The 25,247-nt window shown below is 32.8% G+C and overlaps 1 protein-coding gene across 1 annotated transcript; it reads left to right on the forward strand.

The window, feature by feature from the left end:
- On the forward strand, positions 1 to 6,548 carry LOC126692758 (calcium-dependent protein kinase 26-like). The gene is made up of 7 exons (XM_050388500.1): positions 1 to 1,527; positions 2,234 to 2,377; positions 2,513 to 2,665; positions 3,395 to 3,510; positions 3,628 to 3,795; positions 5,036 to 5,260; positions 6,150 to 6,548. The coding sequence occupies exons 1-7, from the start codon at positions 534 to 536 to the stop codon at positions 6,270 to 6,272; spliced, it is 1,923 nt and encodes a 640-aa protein (XP_050244457.1). The 5' UTR covers positions 1 to 533; the 3' UTR covers positions 6,273 to 6,548.
- Positions 6,549 to 25,247: the final 18,699 nt, after the last annotated feature.

Here is a 25,247-nt window from a genome sequence, read left to right on the forward strand (position 1 = left end):
GACTCTCTCTCATTCTCTCTCTGTGTCCTCTTTTCCTTGTTTCTCTTCTCCTTTCGTGTCCTACATTAATAATCCGCGAAACAAAATTAAAAAAGTTCAATAACCTTTTGTCACAAATTTCTCAACTACTCAAATATTTTGTTATACCCCTCTCTGTCTCTGTCTTTCCATGGCGCCCATTTTTTATTCATTCCATTCTCTGAATCTTTCCTTTTTTGTAATTCGTCGGCGTTGATTGCGTCAATCCCACGTAATTTGCCATTGGTTTCCTCGAACTTTATATTATCATTACGATAATCTTGTTTCGTTTTACAAGTCTTCTTTAAAAAAAGGAGAGGTTTTATTCAGGTTTCTCAGCGACTCTGTTGAATGGGTTTGTTTCGTACACCGATGGCTAATGCCCTTCGCTTCACATTCCTATACCCATTTGCGAAAAACGAAATGGGGTTGTAGCGTTTCTCTCATATCTCACATATATGGTTCGTACAACAAGAAGAATAATACAGGGGCAAAAATAGTAATAGTAGAATTCGATGGGAAATAACTGCGTGGGAAACAGAGCTCCTTCCAAGTATGGACTTATGGAATCGATTTCGAAATCGGTTTGGTGGACTAGATCCCAGGACTGCATCGTTTCTCAGAGAGGAATTGCCAATGAATCATCAACTTCTGTGAAAAAAGAAGTAGATTTTCCTTTACCTGTACAAAACAAGCCTCCGGAAATGGTTAAGATTTTCTTTGAAGATATTAAGCCAGTGCAGGTGCAGCCCATTAGAAATGTAGAGGATGATAAATTAGCACAACCCCAGAAGCCGGACAAAGAGGAAGAGACTAAAAAACCTGCAGAACAACCATTGACGCACAAGGAAGAGATTACTATTACTATTAAACCGGTACAGCTGCCAATTCCAACTCCAATTCCAAAGGAGCAAGAGGAGGTTACTAAGCCAATAGAGCTATTAAAACCGAGGAAGCTTCCTTATAATGTGAATAGATCAGCGAGTGCGGGGCTTCGGGCTGATTCTGTTTTGCAAACCAAGACTGGTCATTTGAAGGAGTACTATAACTTGGGGCCGAAGCTTGGGCACGGGCAATTTGGGACAACATTTCTTTGCGTGGAGAAGGGGACTGGGAGACAGTACGCGTGCAAATCTATTGCGAAGAGGAAGTTGTTGACGAATGATGATGTGGATGATGTGAGGAGGGAAATTCAGATAATGCATCACTTAGCAGGGCAGCCTAATGTAATCTCAATCAAAGGGGCTTATGAGGATGCTGTTGCTGTTCATGTTGTGATGGAGTTGTGTTCAGGGGGTGAACTCTTCGATAGGATCATTCAGCAGGGGCATTTTTCAGAAAGGAAGGCAGCTCAGCTAACTAGGACAGTAGTTGGTGTTATAGAAGCCTGCCACTCTTTAGGGGTCATGCATCGTGATCTTAAGCCAGAGAATTTTCTTTTTGTCAATGACCAGGAGGATTCACCTCTCATGGCAATAGATTTCGGATTATCAGTATTCTATAAGCCAGGTTTGTTCGAGAAGTCTCCTTCCCTTTGACTTGTATTTCTTTGGCTTCACCTCAATTTGTCTTGTTCTATCATCTATAACCGTACTTGATATTTTGAAATTACATAAACTTCTTACATATTGAATTGGGGACTCTCTTATGGACATATTCAGCCTCACCCTGTCCTATTGTAACTACTTTGCTAGAACAAGCTTACAAGCAAAACCTTTTTTTACTTATATAAAAAATTTGTAACTAATTTGGTAGAGGTGGTAATGTAGATACAATACAGTTCAAATAATGCACTTGGTTATGGTAAATGTGGCTATTAGATTTTCTGCTTATGATACATTTATTGTTGCCTCAAGTTCTGGGGTAGTCTTTCTTGCTTTTTATTTATAGGAATAATATGTTTGGATTGGTAATTTTAAAGCTTTAGGCTTCCTATATATATTAATGTAGAGTCTCTAGAACATTGTTGCAGGGGAGAGGAATCATTTGGGAGTTTTGAGATCAGCCTATACCTGTCAAATAAGTAGAAGAATTATATTAGACAACCATAATGCAAATTATGTTGCTTTTGATTATACTGTGATGTTCACGAGATGATGCTCGATTATTTAGTAGAGTATGAACTCTTGATATGAATATTTTTTTTTAAAGTTTTGCAGTTATCTAAATACAATTATGCTATGTGTATTTTATTACTGATAGTCCTAGATTACAGGGGAAGTTTTCAGTGATGTGGTTGGAAGCCCATATTATGTTGCCCCTGAAGTTTTGCGTAAGATTTATGGTCCAGAATCAGATGTTTGGAGTGCTGGTGTGATTCTTTACATTCTTTTAAGTGGGGTGCCTCCTTTTTGGGCTGGTAAGAATCCTAAAATGCTTTAGAATATGGATTTTTTTTCTTCTTATTGGTGCTTTCATAGACTGTTTTACTATAGTTCTAGTAACTTAAATTTACTTTTTTCTTCTCTTCTTTTCCTTTTACGTTTTGAAATAGAAACGGAGCATGAGATATTTGAAGAGGTTTTGTATGGTGACCTGGACTTCTCATCAGATCCCTGGCCTAATATCTCCGATAGTGCAAAAGATTTAGTTAGGAAAATGCTTGTCAGAAACCCAAGAAAGCGGATAACTGCACATGAAGTATTGTGTAAGTTGTTTCTTTTTTTTTTTTCTGTTTCCTCCCCTACGGATATATCTGAGAATAATCATGATAGTGATAGTATGGCAAGCCCCCTCTCAACAGATGGCATGACATACATGTAATTTCATTGACAATTTCCTATATTGGCCACTCAAATTGTAGCTTTTGGGCTTTTATTATATAATTGTTGATAGCCAACCCCAAAAGTTTAGGTCTAAGCCTCGTTTGTTGTATTATATAGTTGTTGATAGATAGCCAGATGTGAATAACCTGGCTGAGACCACTTAAACTCACCCGGTCTGTTACATACCTTGTTTGTCGGAGCAAATTTAGTAAGTAGCTTTCTGTAGTAATACTGATAATATGGCTTTTAAAAATTTTCGTGCCTGTTTTCTGCTAGTTGGCTGTTTGAAGAAAAACCTTTTTTAGAAAGTTTATTTCAGAGTCAGAAGATTTTTTTTTCTTATTTCGAAGGAATGTAGAATGACATGCGTCATCACCGTCATTGCTGCTTGAAGCGAAAATAAGAAAAATGATTTATCAAACAGAAAAAGAAAATATAGCATAAGGAAAGCAGAATTTCAAAATTAAAGCATTTGGATAAGGAAGATGACTTTGCATTGTTATGCTATATATGTGAGCTATTTGTTTATTTGATGGACATGGAACTCATGTTTATTTCAATATAAGGAAGTAATTCTTTTCCATTGATAATTTTTTTGTGATTTGTTGCAGGCCATCCTTGGATTCAGGTTGATGGAGTGGCTCCAGACAAGGCTCTTGATTCTGCAGTATTGAGTCGCTTAAAACAGTTTTCTGCAATGGACAGGCTTAAGAAAATGGCTCTTAGAGTAAGTTGTTATTTTATTTTTACATAAGTCAATCCCACAAGTATTTGTGACTAATTCGTTATAGATTTAATTATGTTAAGAAATTGCTTTCTTAATTTTTACATTTATTATCTGTAGGTTATTGCAGAGCACCTCTCTGAAGAAGAAATTGCAGGGTTAAAAGAAATGTTCAATGTGATAGACGCTGACAATAGTGGTCAAATTACTTTTGAAGAGCTCAAAGATGGACTAAAAAGATTTGGTGCCAATCTAAACGAGTCTGAAATACATGATCTTATGCAGGCTGTAAGTATTGTAACAGAAATGTTTTTTACTCATATGCTACACTTGAAACCCATGAACTCTTGACTAGCATTTTAAATTAAATGAGTAATGCATCATTTCTTTCCTCAAATTGTAAAATTTCTTTCTACTTGAATGAAAATAGAGGGTGAGAGATATCAAAGGGTTATAAGGTTCAAATTGACAAGTTTTTGCTCGGTGAATTTTCCGGCAGACCCAAGGAAGTATTTCTTCCTCTTCACCTGCCAAGGAGACACAGAAATTCAGATATTTGAATCACTGAGCTGGATTTTGACCATGGGACTTTCCCTTTAGGATATATGGTTCTAATGTACAGCCATCCTATCTAATGAGTTTTATTGGAGGCTCCAAAATGTAGGTCTTCATGTACCAAAAAGACTTAAAATTCCTGTATCCCCATCAGCCAACATGACCACTCAGGCTCAATAATGAATCTCTTTGTAATCTAATGATGTCACTATTGGCATTCTAATTCTTTTGTTTTGTTACTTTCTAGTGTTGTTATTTTTATGATTGAGATTCAAGGATTTAACTTACTAGCCCAAGTTCAGAACAGATATATAATCCCATTCAAGTGGTTTAGGGAAAAGGCTAATGGTTCAGATTTCCTTGCACAAAAAGTCTATCATGGTGCCTTCTATTCATAACACAAAGAGAACTCTCTCATTTGGTTATCTACTTTCTGTCTTTCTCCTTCAAGTTTGCATTACCTGCATTTTGATGCATTATTCTTTCTTTTTTAGGTTTTTTGTTCCATCTTTTCCTAGTAACTTATCCAATTACAGCATAATGTCTGCTAATGGAGCTTTTTAAAAATAAATTCCTGTGGACATAGTCTGTCTAATCATGGGGGTAGTATTTTATCATTGTGTTGGATTGCAAGTTTTTCTCGAATCCTTCTTTGTTACCAGGGTTGACCCATGTCTCAAAAGAAAAAATTCTGCCGTTGTAACACCATTTCTCCTGAAGTTGATGCATTGCTCCATGTTCTCCTGTTCTGTCACTGCTTGCACAGCATCATGCATGCAAAACCTCTCCATTGTATTCTTTTCCTACATTCAAGGATGGCTATTCCTTAAGTATACATTTTACTGAGTGTGGTCGTGTTTGCTTCTGTATTCAAATTGATATATATCTTGAACTTTGTTTAAATCCTACAGTGTGCACAATATTCATCATACGTATTTTAGACAATGGCCTAATGCTTGTTTTAAAATTACAGGCAGATGTTGATAATAGTGGCACAATTGATTATGGGGAGTTCATTGCTGCAACATTGCATCTAAACAAAGTCGAGAGGGAAGATCATCTATTTGCAGCTTTTTCATATTTTGACAAAGACGGAAGTGGCTATATCACGCAAGATGAGCTCCAACAGGCTTGTGAGGAGTTTGGCATTGAGGATGCCCACTTGGAAGAAATTATCCAAGAAGTAGATCAGGATAATGTAAGTATATTCCTTACGATCACATAATCTTATTTTTACTTAGAATTGAATAAGCCATCCTTACATCAATACCACATGTGGCGCATAGTGAAACTTAATACTTTGACAATTCTACGATGGGAATCTCTGACATGGGAACTAATAGAAAAGTAAAAAAAATATGTCTAGTTATCAACAACCTTCTAATTCCTTCAGAAGCCATGTTGACAAAAAATGGACAGCTGCATGCAAACACACACAGACACACTATACAAAGTGCAAAAATGATGCCTGTAAAAAGAAAGAAAGAAAGAAAGAAAGAAAAAGTAAAAAATAATTAAAAATAAGGGAAGAAGAGGGAGAGCTTGAGAATATGACAGTGGAAAAAAGGTTTAGTGCTAAATTGCTTTATATTTTGTTTAGTTGATCTTTCACTTAAAAAACAATTATTGGTCTCAAGATCCTTTTCGAACAATTTAGCCCCGAAAAAATAGATATTTTATAAATAAATTGATGGGAATTTTTATTATTGATATAAGAATTTATTAACTCTACAAGCATCTTTCTGTCATGGACTGAACTCAAACTTTCGAGTTAAATAATTAAGGGAGAGAGAGAGACCCTTGGCTACAAAACTCAATGGTTAAGCTATACTTTTGTTATGTTGAAGCACAACCTTTTGGTGATGAGAATGGAAATTATTACAATACTGGCTGGAGAGTTATTGCTTCAGTCGGGTATCCTCTTAATTCTGAACTTTTACTACCGATTGAGAATGACATAGACAAGTTGGCCAAATAGATTTCACTGAGTTCTAATTTATACAATCTTTTTTGTCAATGCATCTTTAATACTGTAATTCAATTCTATCTTCTTTTGATTTAAGATTTGCCTTGTACTTGTCTTTCAGGATGGACGGATAGATTACAATGAGTTTGTGGCCATGATGCAGAAAGGCAATGCTAGTTTGGGTAAGAAGGGTCAACAGGGTAGTTTTAACATTGGATTTAGGGAGGCACTTTCAGTTTGCTAACATAGTGAGGCCTCTTTCTTTTTCTTTTTTCCCGAATACTTGGAAACTCTTTCTTCCCCACGGTCTTGTGGATGTATACGACTTGCAAGGTGTAAGGATCATCAGGTGCTGGTATGTATAGTAGATGCCTTATTCCTTTAGCGTTCAAATGTTGAATTATACTTAATAGTTGCAGTTGTATGATTGTGACTAACTGATCACAGAAAAGGCTGAACTTTCCTATGTATTATGTGAAGGAAAAGAAACTATAGAAGTAAAAATTTGTCGTTTCCTCTCTCTCTCTCTCGCACAACATGCAAGTGTTAACTCACTTACCTTCTTCATAAAGTCAAATTCTGAATTTATATATTTTGTTCCATAATTTAAGAGTACACTTTACATCACAATAATTTCAACTAACATTGCAAATGACAACTGTTCGTAAATATATAAGCTATGCTCTGGATAAGATTACCCAAACCTTGGTAAAACCCTATTGTTATATGTCCTGAATTTGAATTTCAGTTTGTTAATTAACACATATTTATAGATTTTTTCTTTGAATGAGAGGCCGAGCAAAGCTTTCAACTATTATAAGTAACGGGAATGAGTTGTCTTTAAAGTAAGACTGGGGACCTTGACTATTATTGAAGTTTCAAAATCTATTTTAAAACTATATATATAGAGAAAAGAAAAAAAATCCTTCTTTTCCGCCCCTAGTAAATCAATGAAATCTTTACATTGATTTGTAGTTTTTACTAAGATTATCTCCAACTCACTTCATCTCAAAATGTATTGAGTTGGCCCTAGTTATTGGTGCTCTCGGATCCATATTTAGGATGGACCAATACCGGGTAACTTCCAAGAAAACCATTCACATGATGGACATGATAACATACACGGATTAGGAGCAACAACATACCATTATAGTCTAGGATTGCATTTTCTAATTTCTTTTTTGCATTTTAGATGATCTTTTTTTTTTTTTTTTTTTTTTTGTGTGTGTAATCTTTTAGATTATTTTTCTAAAAATATTTTATGCATGGTCGTAATGTTTATAGATATAATTGCTTGCTTGTAGGGATGAAAAAAAAATACTATAATTGACCATTAATTCTAAGGAAACCGATACTTGAATTGAACGAGATAAGAGATTGATGTTGAGCTTTCAGATGCCTAACACATCTCATCACTTACCTTTGACTTTAGATTAAAGGATTTAGGTTATAACTTATTCAATTTTTCCCCCTTTTTTTAGTATGCAAATAGGAATTAAAGTATTGTAATTTTCTATCTTCAATTTGAAATAGAGAAACGAGCAATATAATTTGCTATTTTCTTTATTATTGAGAAAATGTAATCATAAGTTTTATTCTTATAAAAATGTATTTTTTGAGGTTTCTTGATTTATGTCCCATAATAATCAAATGGTGATTTTATTGTAAATTTCTCGATCTAGTAGGAAAAACATTGTTAGTAGAGCTAGAACCTCATTTTGAGACTCATAATTAAGGAAGTCCCTAAGAATTTTGGTCCTATCAGATCGTGACTCCCACAAATATTTACAATTAAATTTGTAACGCTAAAAAGCTATGTTTTGGTTGTATAGTTATTATGTTTCACATATCGTTCATTGCGAACAATTATAGTATTCTACACAATATTTATAACTCACTTCCACTCTAGTCAAATGGTAACATCTTTTACAACAAAAACGCATAGATGGTACTAAATATTCACCAAATATATATGTAACAGAACACTTTTGCAAACGAATTTTTGTTTAATTTGCAACAAAATTGTGCTATAATAATCAAATCGACACGTCAAGGGTCAAACCCGTATCAGTTTGTTTCAGATTAATCTAGTTTTCTCCAGGTCAAAAATTCCCCTCTATCCATATCCTCCTTTTTCTCCTTTGCATTTGGATGGGCTAACAAGTTCAAGTCCAATTATACCGACTCCTAACCCCACCAACAAGCCCAAATATTTAAATTACGCTTCATGAAGAAAACAAAGAAATATTTGAAAATTCTAAATGTTTTTAAAAATAGTGGAGGAGTGGAGAGATTGGTCTTTGAACGAAGTGTTAGTCGAACTATAAGACTCTTGATATATATTTTATTAAATACCTTAAAATAAATTGTAGTTAATTATTAACATTTTAACATTAGTCATTCTAACATTAGTTAAGTATTATTTACATGTCAACATTTTTGCCCATGAAGCTTCTTGTTCGCCAATCTCCAACTCAACCTGGCCAAGAAAGCCTCATTTCTAGACTTCATTTTCCATAACCATAATACCAAGACCTCCAAGGTGTTTTGGAAGAGCGGCTGTTCTCCACTTTACAAGATGCAGCTTTCTTTTCTCTCGAGTTCTTCACAAAAAAATCTTTATTCTAATGGTACCAAGTACCAACATTAGGTGAAAAAAAAAAAAAAAAATCCTAGATTTGGTTATAAATCAAAATCCAATTTGAAACCCAAAGCTTCTTATCATAGTCAAAAAGTAATGCTACATCAAAGCAGACCATAAGATATATACATCAGCACAGAATAATAGCTAGTCCTACACACACCATCAGAGAATGATGGTAACAATAAACTAACATGCCTACTAGTCCAACAGTAAGCATTTTTGCTTTACTTCTCTGCCGACAGGGTAACTTAGTCCTACACCAAGACTTTTGGCAAAGAAATGAAGAAGCAAAAGAACCTACCAATTGATCATAGGACTCCTGATTCCTGAAGTAGATTTAGGGGTCCGTTTGGTTTTGCAATTCTGTGGAGCAAAAAGAGCGATTTTAAATGAAAACTCAAAAACAAATTGTCACTTAGCTTTTCATTTTTAAATTGGGAGGGGGAGGCATGTTATTAAATTGCAATTCATGGAGTGCTCATAAAAAAACTATTTTGATCTCTAAATTTTAGCAAAAATTTATTTTTCATTCTTAAGCATTATTACTTTTTTCATCCTTAAACTTAGTAAATAATTTTTTTAATAGTTTAGAGAAAAAAATAAGAATGAAAAATAATTTTTTTTAATAGTTTAGGGATTAAAAACAAACTTTTGATAATATTTAAGGACAAAACATAAAACATTTTTCAATAATTTAGGGACTAAAAATCAACTTTTCAATAGTTTAGGAGCCAAAAACAAACTTTTTAAAGTTTAAAGATGAAAAAGAATTTTAAGTAAAGTTTATGAACCAAAATAATGCTACCCTTTAAAAAATTTGTTAAGTAACTTGCATCCGTTCAATTTTTCAAAAAAACAACATTTTTCAATGATTTTTTTGAATGTTAATTGCATTTCTTTTATATAAAAATATATGTTTTTGAAATGCTTCTTTTTTTTCTTTTTTTCTTTTTTTCCAAATTGTTACATTTTCAAACACAAGTTTTCAAATGGTTAACCAAACAAACATTTAGGCTGCGTTTGGTTGAATGTAAAATATTTTCAAGTATTTGGCTACATTATGAAAATTATTCTACAAAATGTTTTCATGTGTTTGGTTGCATTCTAAAAATGCTATTTTTCTACTAATTTCTCACTTCTTCTCAACCATTTTCTCAGCTTCCAAACAAATTTTTATAATAGAAATTAAATTTCAATATATAAACTTAAAAAAACAAAAATCAAAATAACACCATTCGTTAAACTCAAACAATTCAGTCAAACTGAGAGAGGGAGGAATAGAGAGTGATCAAAAATTGAGGGAAAGGGACAGGTAGGTCGAGAAAGAGAGAGATCGGTCATGGGCGACGATCTTGGCGGCACGATCTCGGCGGTGTTGGGGTGTGATCTTGACGGCGTGATCTCAAAAGTGAGGTTGAGTGAGAGAAGAGAAGAAAAGGGAGATTGGTTTGAAGGGATATGGATCGGGTATTGTAGAGGGTGGGTTTGAGAGAAGTGTTTCATCAGCGGCGTAGGATTGATAGATTGGAGATGTTGGAGATGAGATGGGCTTCGCCAGCATAAGGGTGGGTTTTGCCTTGGTGGATCGGGTACATGTAGAGCTTGAAGTGGGTAGAGGTGAGGTTGAGTGAAAGAAGAGAAGAAAAGGGAGAAAACCCACCTGTGCGGAGGGGAAAACGGCGGCGCTACTTGTCGGAGTGTGGGTGGACCTCGGATTGGTGTCGGCGTGCGGGGTGGAGCTCTGTCTCCCTCTCGTTGGTGCATGGGGTGGAGCTGAAGAGCTTGGCGAGTCGAACTGTGTGGAGTGAAGAATTCTGAAAATGCTTAACTCCTGCAATTGTTTTCTAGGTTTGAGGGGTTCATTTTACAGTCAACGGAAATGATTTTCCGTTTAATCAAATTTTCCATGCGTAACCACACACACAATAGGGTGTAAATTGTTTTCCCGAATCCATTTTCAGCCGAAACAAACGCAGCCTTAGTAGATATATCCTCATAATTTTTTTTTTTTTAATATAATAAAGACCATCTACTAGATGTTAAATGTCAAAAAAAAAAAGAAAAAAAAGAAAAGAAAAGATGAGGATATATCTATGAAGAGAGGTGATACCTCCACAACATTTTTATAATATTTTCACAACAAATTATAGGTGGTTAGTTGTTATTGGCTGAAATTTAAACCTAATACTAAGATTACTTTTTTACCCCAACAATAACAACCAGTAACAATTCTTACTTAGAATTTATTGTAAAAATGTTGTGAAAATATTGTGGACATATCATTTCTCATATACGAAATTTAATTAAAGAATTCTATCTAGGAAGGACAGACACAAACATTAGTTTGGGTAAAGATATGAAACTATGACACAAGTAATTTTTTTAAAGATTATAACATCACATAGTGATACGTCACCCCAAATAAAGTGTCAGAAACCTAATGTCATAGATGATGACGGTTCTCAAAATTGTCGTGACCCAGTTCTCTCAATTTTGGTTGCTGTGGCAATCATCTCATCGACATCAAATGCCAAATTTTTCTCTCTCTTCTCCTTCATAGCACTCGGGGTTTCCTTAATTATCTACAACTGCTCCATCAGGGCTTTCTCGACAGTACCAATTGACTTCAAAAGTTTCTGTGGTGGTGTGAGAAACTTTGATTCTCCAGCATTGTTGATTATGTACTCAATGATCAAGTGCAACACATCACCAACATTAGTTGCGCAATGCAGCAGTGGAGGCTTGACACGAATAGCTGCCGAAATCAGAGTGATCATAGAGATATCGTGCTTACTCAATCGAGCATTAACAGGAGTAAAAAGACTCGCTTCAAATGCCTGAATACAAAAAGTTAATTAAGCATTGTTCAAACTCTATATTCTTTTCTTTCTTTCTTTCTCAACAGCCAAACAAAACAATAAAACCAAAATAATAAAACCCTAATTTTTAAAAGAATAAATTTAAACCCAAAAACCTAAGAGGAACTTACATTATTTCTTATATCAAAGATTTCTTGAGAGAAGGCCATGGAGAAATTTGAGAAGAAAAAAAAATTGGCAAATTAGGGGGGAGAGAGAGAGAGAGAATGAATTTTCAATAAGATGGTTGATGATTGGTTTGCACGCAAAGTAGAGATTAGAGAATAAAAGTGAGTGAGTCTGAGTGTATGAATTTGAAATTGACCGTTGGGTTTCTCCAATTTATATGTCCACTCGCCAAAGTTAGCATTGTAAACAAGCTTAAAAAAGGATACGGCTTCTATCCAGTGGCTAGTGCCACTGGACACGTTGGATTGCGAACATGTGTCTAAGACTGGACACGTGTTCGTATCCTGACGGGTCTAGTGGCCACTGGCCATTGGATAGAAGTTGAACCCCTTAAAAAAAACCGAGTTCTATTAACGCAATGTGAGAGCACTAGTCACACATGATAAGAAAAAAGGGTAAATTTGGTATATTGAACTCCAGAAAACACACACATTAACTAAAAGGGAAATGTTAATGAATGTTCTAAGGGCATTGGTTTATAGACTATTTTTAGAAAAATTTTATGGAAAAATGAAAAGCAATTAATTTTCTGACAGCTTTTTATATTTCTCACGAAGGTAGTGTTAAAAAGTTTCTAATATGGTTTATTAATCATTGCCCTAATGGGTACCCATTAACATGATCTTAACTAAAATTGTATACTTTTTCCCAAAAAAAAAAAAAAAAAAAAAAAAAACTAAAATTGTATAAATTTACATTATTGCAGTAGTTGTTCACATGTAAATCTACTTTTCAATATATATTTTACTCATAGATAATGAAATGTAGTGTAAAAAATAGATAGTTTGATGATGATGTTTTAAAAGTTGTAGATAAAATAGAAAAAAGTAGGTTCTTATGTTAAAATATATAAAATTTTTTGCACAAGCTGATGCGAATGCTTTAATTTCAATAAGCTTAATTTTTTTTCAACAAATACTTTTAAAAATTTTATGAATTTTTTAATTAAAGAAAATTTTAAAAATATCAAAAATTTTAAATTCATTAAATCAATAAAATTTTAAATGACTAAATGAGCACTTAATATATGAATATAAAATTGATGTCACATTAATAATAAACTGCATCTAAAAAACATTAATGTAATAAATTTATGGGGGAATGGACCCAAGTCTTCCTCTGAAACTCTAACTGAGGAAAAGGGGACCTCGAGGAACAAAAATTCCATCCATAAGGTGGGCTCAATTAGGAGTTGAGGAGGGGTGGATGGATCCCCTATGAGAGAGGGGATCATTTTGGGCTCATTACCAAGGTAATCCATGGAGTCCTCTTTCCGAGAAGCACGGGGCTTAAGTCAAGGATCCGCCACTCGTTTAGTTGAGAAATCCCTTATTATCCGCTTTCCCGAGAAGCACGTCAAGGAAAACACAAAGTCCAATGTAACAGTTACCTCCGCATTTAAGACTTCTCTTACTTAATGTCAGTTGCATTAAATGATGATTGACTGGTCTAAATAGTGAGGACACCCCCAAAGTCTACTCTTATGATAAAAAATGGCAGGGGAATGTGCTGATGGGACAAATATCTCCCTAAAATCTAGCTAAATGGCAGGACTGCTAGAGGAGGAGGTGGGCTATAAAAGGAGGAGAAGAGCAACAAGGAAGGGGGGTTTAGAAAAATTGAGAGAAAAAGTGAGAAGAGTTTTCATAAGTGTTTGTCCCTCTAAATCCTTGTACCGACCTCGTGAAAACCCTTTCTATATGTATAAAGTTGTGATTCAGTCATTTCTATCTTTGATTACGTATTTAGTTCTCCCATTGTGGATTTCCGCCTCCCATATTTCATAAATTAGTTGTGTAGATCAAGAACATTCAAACAACTCTTTTGTTTTTGTGTTTTTAAACCCCACAAAATTATTTTTAAAATCATTAATTTCGTTTTATATTTAAAAGTAATACATAATTTTTTAATACAATTTTATATGCTCTACGAAAATTTATTAGATATTTTTGAAGTACAATAACATAGTACTCCTCACTTACATGGTAAAACCCACAAAAAAGAACTACGCACAAACCTCCCTATAGTATAATGTCGACAAATTTACGGGACTCTAAAAGTTGCATTAAACTCGTTGAGCTCCATTCTTCAATGATAGACTTACTACCTTGCAGAGTTCTAAATGTCATTTATGAGTAGGGGTGGCAAAATCAACCCAAATCTATTTGCCCACCCAAACCCACCCAATTCTTAATTGGGTTAAATGAGTATTAATTTAATTAAACCCAATTAACATTAATGTTTATTGGGTTTTAACTGGGTACCAAATTAGACCCAATTATGATCCAAGTATTATTTCTACAAATCACCCAATTCTAAAATACCCTAAAACCACTAAAAATTACCAAAATATCCTCTAAACCTAAAAATAAACAAACCTAAAAAATGACTGAAATAACCCCAAAAACCAAAAAAAAAAAAAAAAAATTGACCAAAATACCCATAAACCTAGAAAATGACTAAAATACCCCCAAAACCTAAAAATTAACCAAAATACCCCTAAACCTAAAAATTAACCAAAATACTACTGAAACCTAAAAATTGACCAACTACCCCCCCTTAAACCTAAAAATTACCAAAATAGCCCCCCAAAACCTAAAAAATGACTGAAATACTCCAAAAACCATAAAAATTGACCAAAATACCCCTAAACCTAAAAATGAACAAAATAGCCCCGAAACCTAAAAAAGACCAAAATACCCCTAAAATAGAAAAGAAAAAGACCAAAATACCCCTAATCCTAAAAATTGACCAAAATACTTCCGAAACCTAAAAATTGACCAAAATACCCCTAAAACTAAAAATGACCAAAATACCCCCCCAAACCTAAAAATTATCAAAATACCCCCAAAACCTAAAAAATAACCGAATACCCCCATAAACCTAAAAATTACCAAAATACCCCCAAAAATTAAAAAATGACCGAAATACCCCCAAAACCAAAAAATTGACCAAAATACCCCCTAAATCTTAAAATGACCAAAATACCCCTAAAACCTAGAAAAAGACCAAAATACCCCTAAACCTAAAAATTACCAAAATACCTCCTAAACCCAAAAAATGACCGAATACCCCCCTAAAATGTAACATCTCAACTTATTTGCATAATTAATTTATGGATTTGTATACTTACTATTATCTTAATTAATTTAAGTGCATAAAGCTTTGATATGTTGATCTTATAAAAGATATAGGCTTATTTTTATGTTATGGAAAGAAGTTTATAAAGGTAAGGGTTTATATGCAAAGTTATATTACTCTTTGGGCTTTTCTAGAATATAGAACTATGGGAGGGTGATAAGTATAAATATTAAAAGTTAAAAGGGTGAGTCATCAACCCTTTTTCCCCTTAGCAAACAAGTGCCCCACTTAAGTTATTTTCCCCTGTCTTCTTTGCTGCACCGGAACACTTTCTTGGTTCATCTTTCTTTGCTCCTTTCTTTTCTTCTTTCTTTGTTCTTACACGGCAGCACCTTCCTTCACACCAACAACCCTCCCTCTCTCACCGAAACCATATATCTCTCTCTAAGAAGAAATTAAGAGCTTAACACTAAAGTTTTAGCTTGTAAGTAAATAAAACCTTATCTTATTTTGGGTATTTTGATGGTGTAATTGTTTTCTATAGTTTCTCTTCGATGTTCTCTAATCTGATTGTTAGAAGCTGAAATTTGTGGTTTTGTGTTAGCAATTCGAAAGATTGAAGATATTATGGTCAATTGGATGCCTATTAATGTATTCTAACATGTATAGTATAGGTATAAAAACACCCACATGAAATGAAGGCCAATTGCAATTAGTTGATGATTTTGTGAGAAAATATATTAAGGTTATCACTGTGACAGATTCAGTGTTTACAACATGAAAAATCTAGATTAAATCATATTCTATGAATTAGGATGCTAGGAGTAGTTCTTATGAATTCTAAGACACACATGGTTGTAATGGAAGTGGCCTCATAGCAATTGGATCAATATAAAAGTAATGGTTTAATATCTAAGTTGCATGAAATTCTGTCAGGACAAATTTGAGCATATTGTCTTGTATGATTGTTAATAAATCATGGTTTAATGCTTTGACTCTGAAATTGATATGGTATCTACTAGACATTCATGGGAGTGGTTCTGTAAAATTGCATGAACATTAATGTGATTAGATAACCCATTTGTATTTTGTAAATGAGGCATAAGCTACTGAAATAAGCAGTGAACAGTATATGATATACCTGACTTTGAGGATTTAATTCTAAAGTTAGGGTGAATGTTTTGAGCTATAAATTAGTATGCTCATCTTTTGGTATGTTTGGATCATTGAAAAATTTTGTATGCCTTGGTTTCTCTATGGTTTGGTATATAATGTGTTTGATGAATGTACCTTGTGTTGTGGGAACCTTCTGATATGGGAATTAAGATTTTTCTTGAATTTGAGGTTAGGTTATGATTCAGGTATAAGTTTAAATACTTAGGAAGAATTTGTCAATAATAAATTTTGGTTTTTCATTTAAGTGATGAGAACAAGAACGTGGACACTTGAGCTCCTCTTATACAATCTATTATGTCTTCTGTTTTCAGGCAAGGGATGTGTGACATGTGCGTTTGATAAGTATAAGGATTGTTTAGAAAATTATTATGCATCAAAACCTTTTAATTAGAGATATTAGATATAAGTATGATTTAAGTAAAGATATATGTTCGTGAGTTGTTCAGTCTTATATATATAATAATTTTAGCATATTGATGTTATTACTTATATCACGAACATAATATTTAAAATTGAAGTGGATATAAAACTGTTATAAAATATTTATGTAAAAGCATAATTATCAGAAAAATTTAGTTTTCAGTTATTCCATTGTTATGATTTGAATTCAACCAGTAGTGGTTATAGTAATAGTATTTCCATGAAGATTTTTATTGGCCATTATAAGTGGTGAGGACTCTACTGTACCCACCCTTGTTGGGAACGACCAACTTATAGAGGATGCCAACCGACCCCCATAGTTGATGGTATGATCACATCGAAAGGGGTGATACCTTTTGATATGATTCCTGGGATTTCCTAGCATTGTGAGGAATGCTGGATGCCTAGCACTATGTACTAGAAGCCTCCCAAAGTTATAACAGACTTACAATTGGACTGACTAATATGTATTATAAATAAGCTATTAAGCTATTTGGAAATTATAAGAAAAGTATGATGATAAGAAAAGTAAGTGGAATGTGTTATAAGTATGATGGAAAGTTTATGAGTCTATTTAAAGATAAGGTTACTGAATTATTTTAAGTTCCTTATTATGTCTTTTTATTTTTATATGAAAGGAAAATGATGTATTTTCGTCTGAAAGTTCATAAGTTATTTTAAGAATAATATGAAGACTATTTATCCAAGCTGGTGTATCCATAAAATATTTTTTTACATGCATTATTATTAAATGCTCATAGAGCTTAAAACCTTACTGGGTTTTGCAGCTCATCCTATTATATTTCAGTGCACAGGTTTTTTCTTAGAAGTAACAGGAGTATTAGAGGTGGCAAGGAATCTATGGTTCTTGTTTGTTAGTATGTATAGTTTTTGTTGTATAGTAGTTTAGCTCTTTTGTTATAGAGGAGGAATCAAGATGTACTTGATCCTTTTAAGCACAGATGTATTTCGGAACCTTAGTTTGTTTTGAACCCCAGTTGTATGTCTTGGGGTTAGATTTGTAAATAGAAATTTTGCTAAACATTTAGCTATATAATATTTACACGAATACCTTAAGTTTCAGCCAAGCTGTAATTTTGCAAAGTTCGAAATGAAATGAAGTTTCAAAGTTTTACGAATTTTGTATATTATGTCTTTCATGCAAGGAAATAAAAAAAGGAATATGAGAAACGATTTTTGGTAAGCACTTTTAGCTTTAGTTGGTTCATGTTAGTATTGAGGTAAACTTGATACTAACATGTTAGTCATGCTCTAAATTCTGAAGTATAGGTTTGGGTCTTGACACAAAACCTATTGGGTAATTGGGTGAGTTGGGATTTACCCATAATAATTGGGTTGGGTTTGGGTTAGAAGTAATTGGTTAAATGGCCAATAAATGGGTAAATAGGTTTTATGTATCCAACCCAATTATACCCACACTAAACCCACCCATTTGACACTCCTATCTATGAGCAAGGCCAACTCTAGTTCCATCAACAAATATACCCCAAAATTGTTTGTGTTCATGTATCATAGTTATATATTTTTTGTGTGTTTATTGTTGTGTTTAGATTTCATGAAAGTGAAATAAAAAAAGGGGATGTTGATTTTTTTTTTTTAACTTCATTTTATTTCTTTAATTCATTATTTTAGACTTTTTTGTCATGGGTTTTTTGAATTTATTAAAATTTTGGCTTGGCTTTTTTTAATATTGATTATTTTTTTAAAATTTTATTAATCACGTGTCAGTTGAGAATTCAGTCAGCCATATAAGCAGTTTCCTTCATTGAGATGTTGTAGGAACAAAAAATGAAAATTTGTTAAATACTCAAGGTTGAAATTGAAAGTACTCAAAAAGTAAGGACCAAAATGAAATACTAATCCAAAAAGTAACTCTTGGAAATCCTAATTCACTTCACAGTTCATTCATAATCATATGTAAAGGTTTCAAAATAAATAAACTTTTTTTTTTCCAAAATTGAATGAACCCAATTTGTCAAGTAGCGGGGGGTAAGAAACTTTTTAAGCTTAGACACACAAAATCCATTTTGACTGATTTTACTGATGCTTATTTTACTAATTTAGCCTTCAAAACCCTCGCTATATAAACTTTTCTCTTCTTTAATGTCAGGCCATGACCTTAACATGACTTATTTATTAAACATGTTATGTGAGATGTAACATGACGTTTTACTTGTTTAGTAAACTGTTCATGTTAGGGTCAATGAATATTGATACAATTAATAAACGTTTTATGTTCATGTTGATCTATATATTTGAAATTTTGAATACTTATGAGTTTGGGTGGAGGACAATACATGACTATCTTGGATTTGGTAATGTGTCTAGGTGGAAGACAAAGGGTTATCATTCTTGTTACACTTGCAACGATAAACCATATTCAGAAGCTTTGGAAATCCAGCATTGTAAAAGAACTTGGCATGAGACCTTTATCTTTTCTTATAACCAATGCCTCATCTAGTTCCTCGGTAGAATATATCCATCGTCTAGAAAGTGAGATAATTGAGCAGAAAGAGGCAAGAGTTAGGGTCCAAGAGGCGCAAGCTAAGCAAGAAGAGGTGCAAAAGAATATCCTTAACTTTTTGAGGAGCAAGGGTTATGATGACACTATTACCTATGGGGGTGGTTCGTCTTCAAGCTATAAGACTTATTGGTTAGTATTTTATTTTAGCAATCGAGCAACATTACATGGTGTGACTACTTTTAATGCATTATTTGAAAATAATTGTATTACATTACACTTGAAAATGTATATTTGCTTTCTACAACTTATATATTAGGAGTTGTGATTTTAATTCATTGGTGTGGCTACTCTTGATGCATTGTTAGAAATGTTTCTTATAACATGGTTAATGTTTTTACTTTATGATTTTAATGTAGTATTGTTTATATTTGTGCAGATTTCTTATTGGTGGCTTTTAGGGCATTTTCTTTTGGCACTACTTGAAGACACTTGAGGACATCTTCTTTTGGCCCTAATTATATTATGCTAAACTTTTTTTATTGTTATAAAACATCTTGTGTTATTATATGTGTTGCAAACAATTTGTATGGATGGATTGAATTGGATACTTGTTTTATTTTTACTTGTGGAATGTATGGATTGTTTTCTTATAAATGTGTTATTCAAATGTGAAGTTTTAATAATATAATGACAGGTTACAAGTTAATATCAAAGACAAAAAAAAATAATAATAATAATAATGAAACAAAAAATTAGTTTTAGCGACGAATTTTTCCATCACCAAATATAGCAAAAAATAAAATAAAAATTTTGGTGACGAAATATTTCGTCACTAAATGTAGTAGAATTTTTTAAGAAATAGTTTTAGTGACAAAAATTTTCATCGCTATATGTGCCTAAATTTTCTTAAAAAATAGTTTTAGTGACAAAATTTGTTGTCACTATATGTACCCGAATTTTCTTAAAAATAGTTTTAGTGACAAAATTTTTTATCACTAAAAATGATTTAATAAAATAAATTGTTTTTGGCAACGAAATATTTTCGTCACTGAATAGTGTTTTTAGCGAGGAAAACATTTCGATGAAATGTTTTTGTCACTAAAAGTTTTTTTTTTTTTTTAAATAATCAGACATTTAGTGAAGAAATTTTTCATCACTAATACCTTTAGCGACGGGGTATTAGCGACAAAATGAATTTCATCACTGAAAATTAGATTTTGTCACTAAAAGTCCTAGGTGACAAAAAATTAGATATTTAGTGACAAAAATTTTCGTCGCTAAAAATACGTTTTGTTGTAGTGCGACACAACATGAATCCAACACATGAACATGAATAGTCACCCTTGCTTTAGACCTTATTCATATGGAGATGGGTTAGGTCTAAATAAAGCAAGGTATAAGGTGTTGATGCGATCTACTTTCAAGTTTCAAGTTTCAACTACTTTGCTGGCAGTTTGAAGTGGATGAGAATTTCAAACATGAAAACATATATATATATATATATATATATATTTTTTTTTTTTTGGAGAGAGTTTTAACCTGTGGCATCCACTTTCGATAATAGCTCTTTATTATCAGAAGACACCAATCAATTTTTGGTGTACGCGATGATTGAACCCCAGATTTCTTATTTAACCATCAGAAACATGAAAACATAATGGGTTGCTTAAAATTCGTGAGAGAAGGAGGTAGTAGTTTGTGAATTGGACCAACTGTTTTTTTTTTTTTTTTTTTGAGAGTATTTTAACCTATAGTGTCTGCTCCTGATAATAACTCATTATTATAAGATCAAGACAGACCAACTGGTTGTTAATACGAAGTTACAAGAAGTTAAGCATGATTTACGTTATAGTAAGAGAATGAAATTTCAATGAATAACTAAGTGGGGTTTAGGTATCTTAATAAGTGATGGAATAAGAAAAATTAAAAAAACTACCCACGTGGGGCGTTCAAATTATTCATAAAAACACCTTAATTAATCCGTTGACGTATACATGCTAGGCCCGGTTTGTGTTTATCCCAAAGATTTAGCAAGATTTCAATTCCTGTCATTTATCAACCACTAGTTGGCCCAACCCAACTTCATGATCAAATATACTAATAAACACTGGAAAAGATTATGGTTGTTGAGTATTATATGGATTATGGACTAAAAATTATAATAATCATCATTATTCCAAATCAAAGCTGGCTAGCAACAACGAAAGCCATCACAGTGATGCCCCCATTTGGTGATTGGAAAGATGGAATGGAAAGGAAACAACTAGAAAATGAAATCTTCATTTTTCATAACTGGCTTGACATATTAACTAAAAATTCAATAATATTAATTAATTAATGTTATCCTTTTATTTCAAACATGAATACTCAAACGTTGAGAGGGACGCATGATGTTGATTAGATGCGCAACTGGACCTTAAACTTCAAGGGGTAATCATGCAATCCACCCACATAAATGCAAAGAAACAACTGGACATTGTATATGAATTATGAAAGAATTTGGTGAAAATAGTATCAAATTTTAAGAAGTATTGAATATTGATGAATTTAATGGGTAAACACTCAAATGACTTAGTGAAGTACATTTTACAATTTAACCAAAAAAAGAAGAAGTACATTTTACAACTAATGTATATTGTTAACAATAAAAAAAAACAAAAACAAAAAAAAAACAATTCCGAGTCTTCAATACTATTATTTTGACTTTTTAAATATGTATAGCGTATCACACATTCACACTACCAAATAAATCTCTCTCTCTCTCTCATTTGTTAACTGAAAAAAAAAAAAAAAAATCTAACTTATGTTCTTGTGAAATTTTAATAGAAAAGAAAATGTTAAATACAAAAGGATTTCATGCATTTAACATAAAAATGCATAGTTACAAGAGAGGAATCCCTTGGAGGTGATCCCAAAGTACTGTCTATAACGCCATGGGCCACACATATCACTTTTGTGTGACCACATTTCTCATCCCATCTACAGAATAAATGCTTGAAGTTTTTAATGTGAACAGCAAGATGCATTTACACCAAGAGCTCAAAAAAAGAAAGAAAGATGCATTTACACCATTTATGTGCACACATTCTCTCGTATACTCTTCCATACCATGAAGCATAGATGCACTATAATAAAAAAATAAAATAAAAAGAAAAAAGAAAGTTGTAGTGGTATATAATTTTTTTTTATAAAAATACAACTAAATTATTTATGTGGTTAAACGATTAAACTTTTGAGACAATTGGTAATTTAATATAGTATCAAAGTAAGAGGTCATAAGTTCAATCATTGTCTCTTCCACTTTACCTCTCATTTAAAATCCCACGTATTGGATCTCATCTATTGAAATGGTAGTTTCGGTATGTGGTTATGTTAGGTAGGTTAAATGATTAAATTTATCATATCTCAATAGCTGAAACTTTTAAAACAATTAGTAATTTAACAAACCACATTTCTCATTTGATCTAACCATTTTAAAGTTTATAACATACTAACAAGATGCATTTAGAACATAATGGTGCGTATATTATCACATGTATCACGAATAAATTATGTGTGAATAAAAATAGTAAATACTAAAGAAAAGTAAAAATGAACATTACTATTAATTTATAAGTTATGTAATTTATAAGTAATGGGAACTAAATTCACAAATGAAGAACTAAGCAAGAGATCAAATCATAAACTAGTAATTTTGGAATGAACAACAAAGTTTCTTGTATTCTCTTTGGTTAGGCCGATGAAGATTCTTACAAGTTAGGATTTACAATTTTACACTTCTCTCTCTCTCTCTCTCGTCATTTGTGTGGTGGAAGGGTATGGAGAATGATATTTGTCCCATTAGATGTCTCATTTCTTTTGAAGGAGTAAGTGCGTGTATCATGTATGGAAGAAAAACTCTCTTTTGACAGGACATTCGGTAATAAATGTGATATAGTCATTCAATGCGGAGGTGAAAGTTGTTGGATTTAGGCACTACCACCCCTAGTTTGTCAACTATACTTCTCTATTGGTTCTCTAGTAATTGTTAGTCTTTCCTTGATCAGATCATATCCTTGGCAGTGGGTCGAGGATAAGGATCTCCTCGACCATGTACCTAAAGAAGGAACGAGACTTTTTTGTTGTCTAGGCCATCTTGCACAGAAAGATCCCTTCGCCTTCTTCTTCCTCGATGTTTGGCTAGTTCCTTCTATAACTTCCTTAGGCTGGATCTGCAGCTTCCCCTTCTTCTTTTCTTAATCTTGTGGCTTTTGGACCCATGAGCCTCTTGTACTTATCCTACTCCCCACAAATACATAAATATTTTTCGGCTGGTTTCTAAAAAAGGAAAAGAAAAAAAAGAAATGCATAAATACACTTAAAAAGAAGAATATGTAACTGCTACATATGTAAAGTACACAGAGAAATAATGTTAGAGAATATCTCCCATTAATACTTGAGTTGTAAACTCATTAATGTAAAATGTAACGTAAACTCAAATTGTGTTCGTATTGGTTTGGGGTGTGTCATACACGAGCTGGCCCCGCAAATTATTTTTTGGAATACGGAAGTATTAGAACTTAGATGCCAACCTGGCCCTTGATGCTTTGAATGCAATGTATCACCCACAAAATCCCGAGCAATAAGAAAAATACAAAAATTTTCTGTGTCACTAAAAAACGTGGATCATGATCAGGACCCCACCAAAAAAGTAACGGACGGTCGAGATTGAATGGTCCAAACGAAAAACAGTCGTAGGTTTGAGGCTGTCTTATTATCTATCCAGTTTTATGATCAACTCCGCACGTTGTGACAGCTCACGCAATAGTAGATGGTGGGACACATGTCGTCAAGGTTGTCCTAACCTGCTACGTGGAGACCAATCATGTTGCTCGGTCGTTCCACGTCATGAAACGACAGGGCAAGTGGGCTCACCGACCTGCGACCTCTACGTTCCCCACGTTCTCGAACAGTTCCTTCTGTTGTATTTCAATCATTGACTCATTCCTTAATTGACTCTCATGCCCTTGCTTATAATGCTAATCACTTCATTTTCTTAACCTACTCACCTTAATTTTTTTACCGATCATGATGAAAAGTGAAAACTTTGCTCTACCTAACATGTTAAAATGTTATCTAATTCCCGGAATATGTTGATGAACACAAAATTACTAAATTGTGATGTCATATATATCCTCGTTGTCTCTATTGGGATTAAATATATTGCATTAGGGGATTTGGAAGCTTAAAAGTGCGTCTTGAAAACCCAAAACACTATGGGTTAATGATTTAAAAAAAAATTTATAGATACGGTAAAGTTTTATCTTATAGCATCCATTCTTGAATATTGTTTTTTATTATCAAATTAAAACACTAGTTGGTTTTTTGGTGTGAGCGAGATCAAATCTCAAATTTCTTATTTATTGACGAAATATTTCACCAGTTAAACTAATTAGAAAATATAAGGTTTTTTTTTTTTTTTTTTTTTTTTTTGAGGGTCTATAAGGTTATGATTTGATTAGTGAATCAAGCAATTCTATTTCAAAATTAAATAAATAAAATAAAGTAAGCATAATAAATAACTATTTGATCTTCTTTTTTTTAAATTATAAATTGACCCAAAAAATTTAAGCTATTTACAAAATGATGATATTTGACCAAAATTCTAACACTTCTATCACTTTTCAAGTTCATGACCAATTATTTTTATATTATGATAAATTACCATTCCATGGCAAAAAATTAAGTTATTAAGAAATGATTAATTTAAATTATTTAACATATACTCTAACAATAGTAATGCAATTAAGGTTAGTGAAAATCTCCAAAGCACACTCTTTTTTGATACATCCACAATTGTTATGGTGCTAAAAAATAGAGTCATGTGAATATGTGATTGTGATTGTTGAATGATGCTCTTTGACTGAAATTAGTGCACTCAATTTGGCTATTTTCATTCCCTCTAAGATTGGCCCATTTTACTGAGCTTGCTAATCTAAATGGAGTTATTTTGTAGTATTTCTTTTAGTCATGCGTGTAGGAAAAGCAACAATGTAGCCCATGTTTTAGCTAGTTGGGTCTGGTTAGAAGAAGCGCATGGTGGAATAATCAGTTATCTTGGCATAAAAAAAAAAAAAAATGGAGTCATGAATTGAAATGAATATCTGTTTTAATTGAAAATTATAATTAATCTCCTAGTTAAGTGAGTAGTGTGGCTATTAGCAAAAAAAAAAAAAAAAAAAAAAGAAGAGAGAGAGAGAGAAAAGGTGAGTAGTGTGGCTTGGTTTTTTTTTTTTAATTCATACATTGTATGGTCCATACACCATAAGAGATTCTCTTTCTTACCTCTCCTCAAAAAAGAGATTCTCTTTCTTACCCTTTTTTGGC

The sequence above is a fragment of the Quercus robur genome, chromosome 7 (genome assembly GCF_932294415.1).
Source record: "Quercus robur chromosome 7, dhQueRobu3.1, whole genome shotgun sequence".
Lineage (NCBI taxonomy): Eukaryota > Viridiplantae > Streptophyta > Magnoliopsida > Fagales > Fagaceae > Quercus > Quercus robur.

Bases quoted from the DNA above. Each gene is read 5' to 3' on its own strand.
- LOC126692758 (XM_050388500.1), top strand. From the start codon at position 534: ATGGGAAATAACTGCGTGGGAAACAGAGCTCCTTCCAAGTATGGACTT. The intron at 2,378-2,512 runs GTAAGAATCCTA...GTTTTGAAATAG, and splicing joins GGTGCCTCCTTTTTGGGCTG to AAACGGAGCATGAGATATTT. The intron at 3,796-5,035 runs GTAAGTATTGTA...TTAAAATTACAG, and splicing joins TACATGATCTTATGCAGGCT to GCAGATGTTGATAATAGTGG.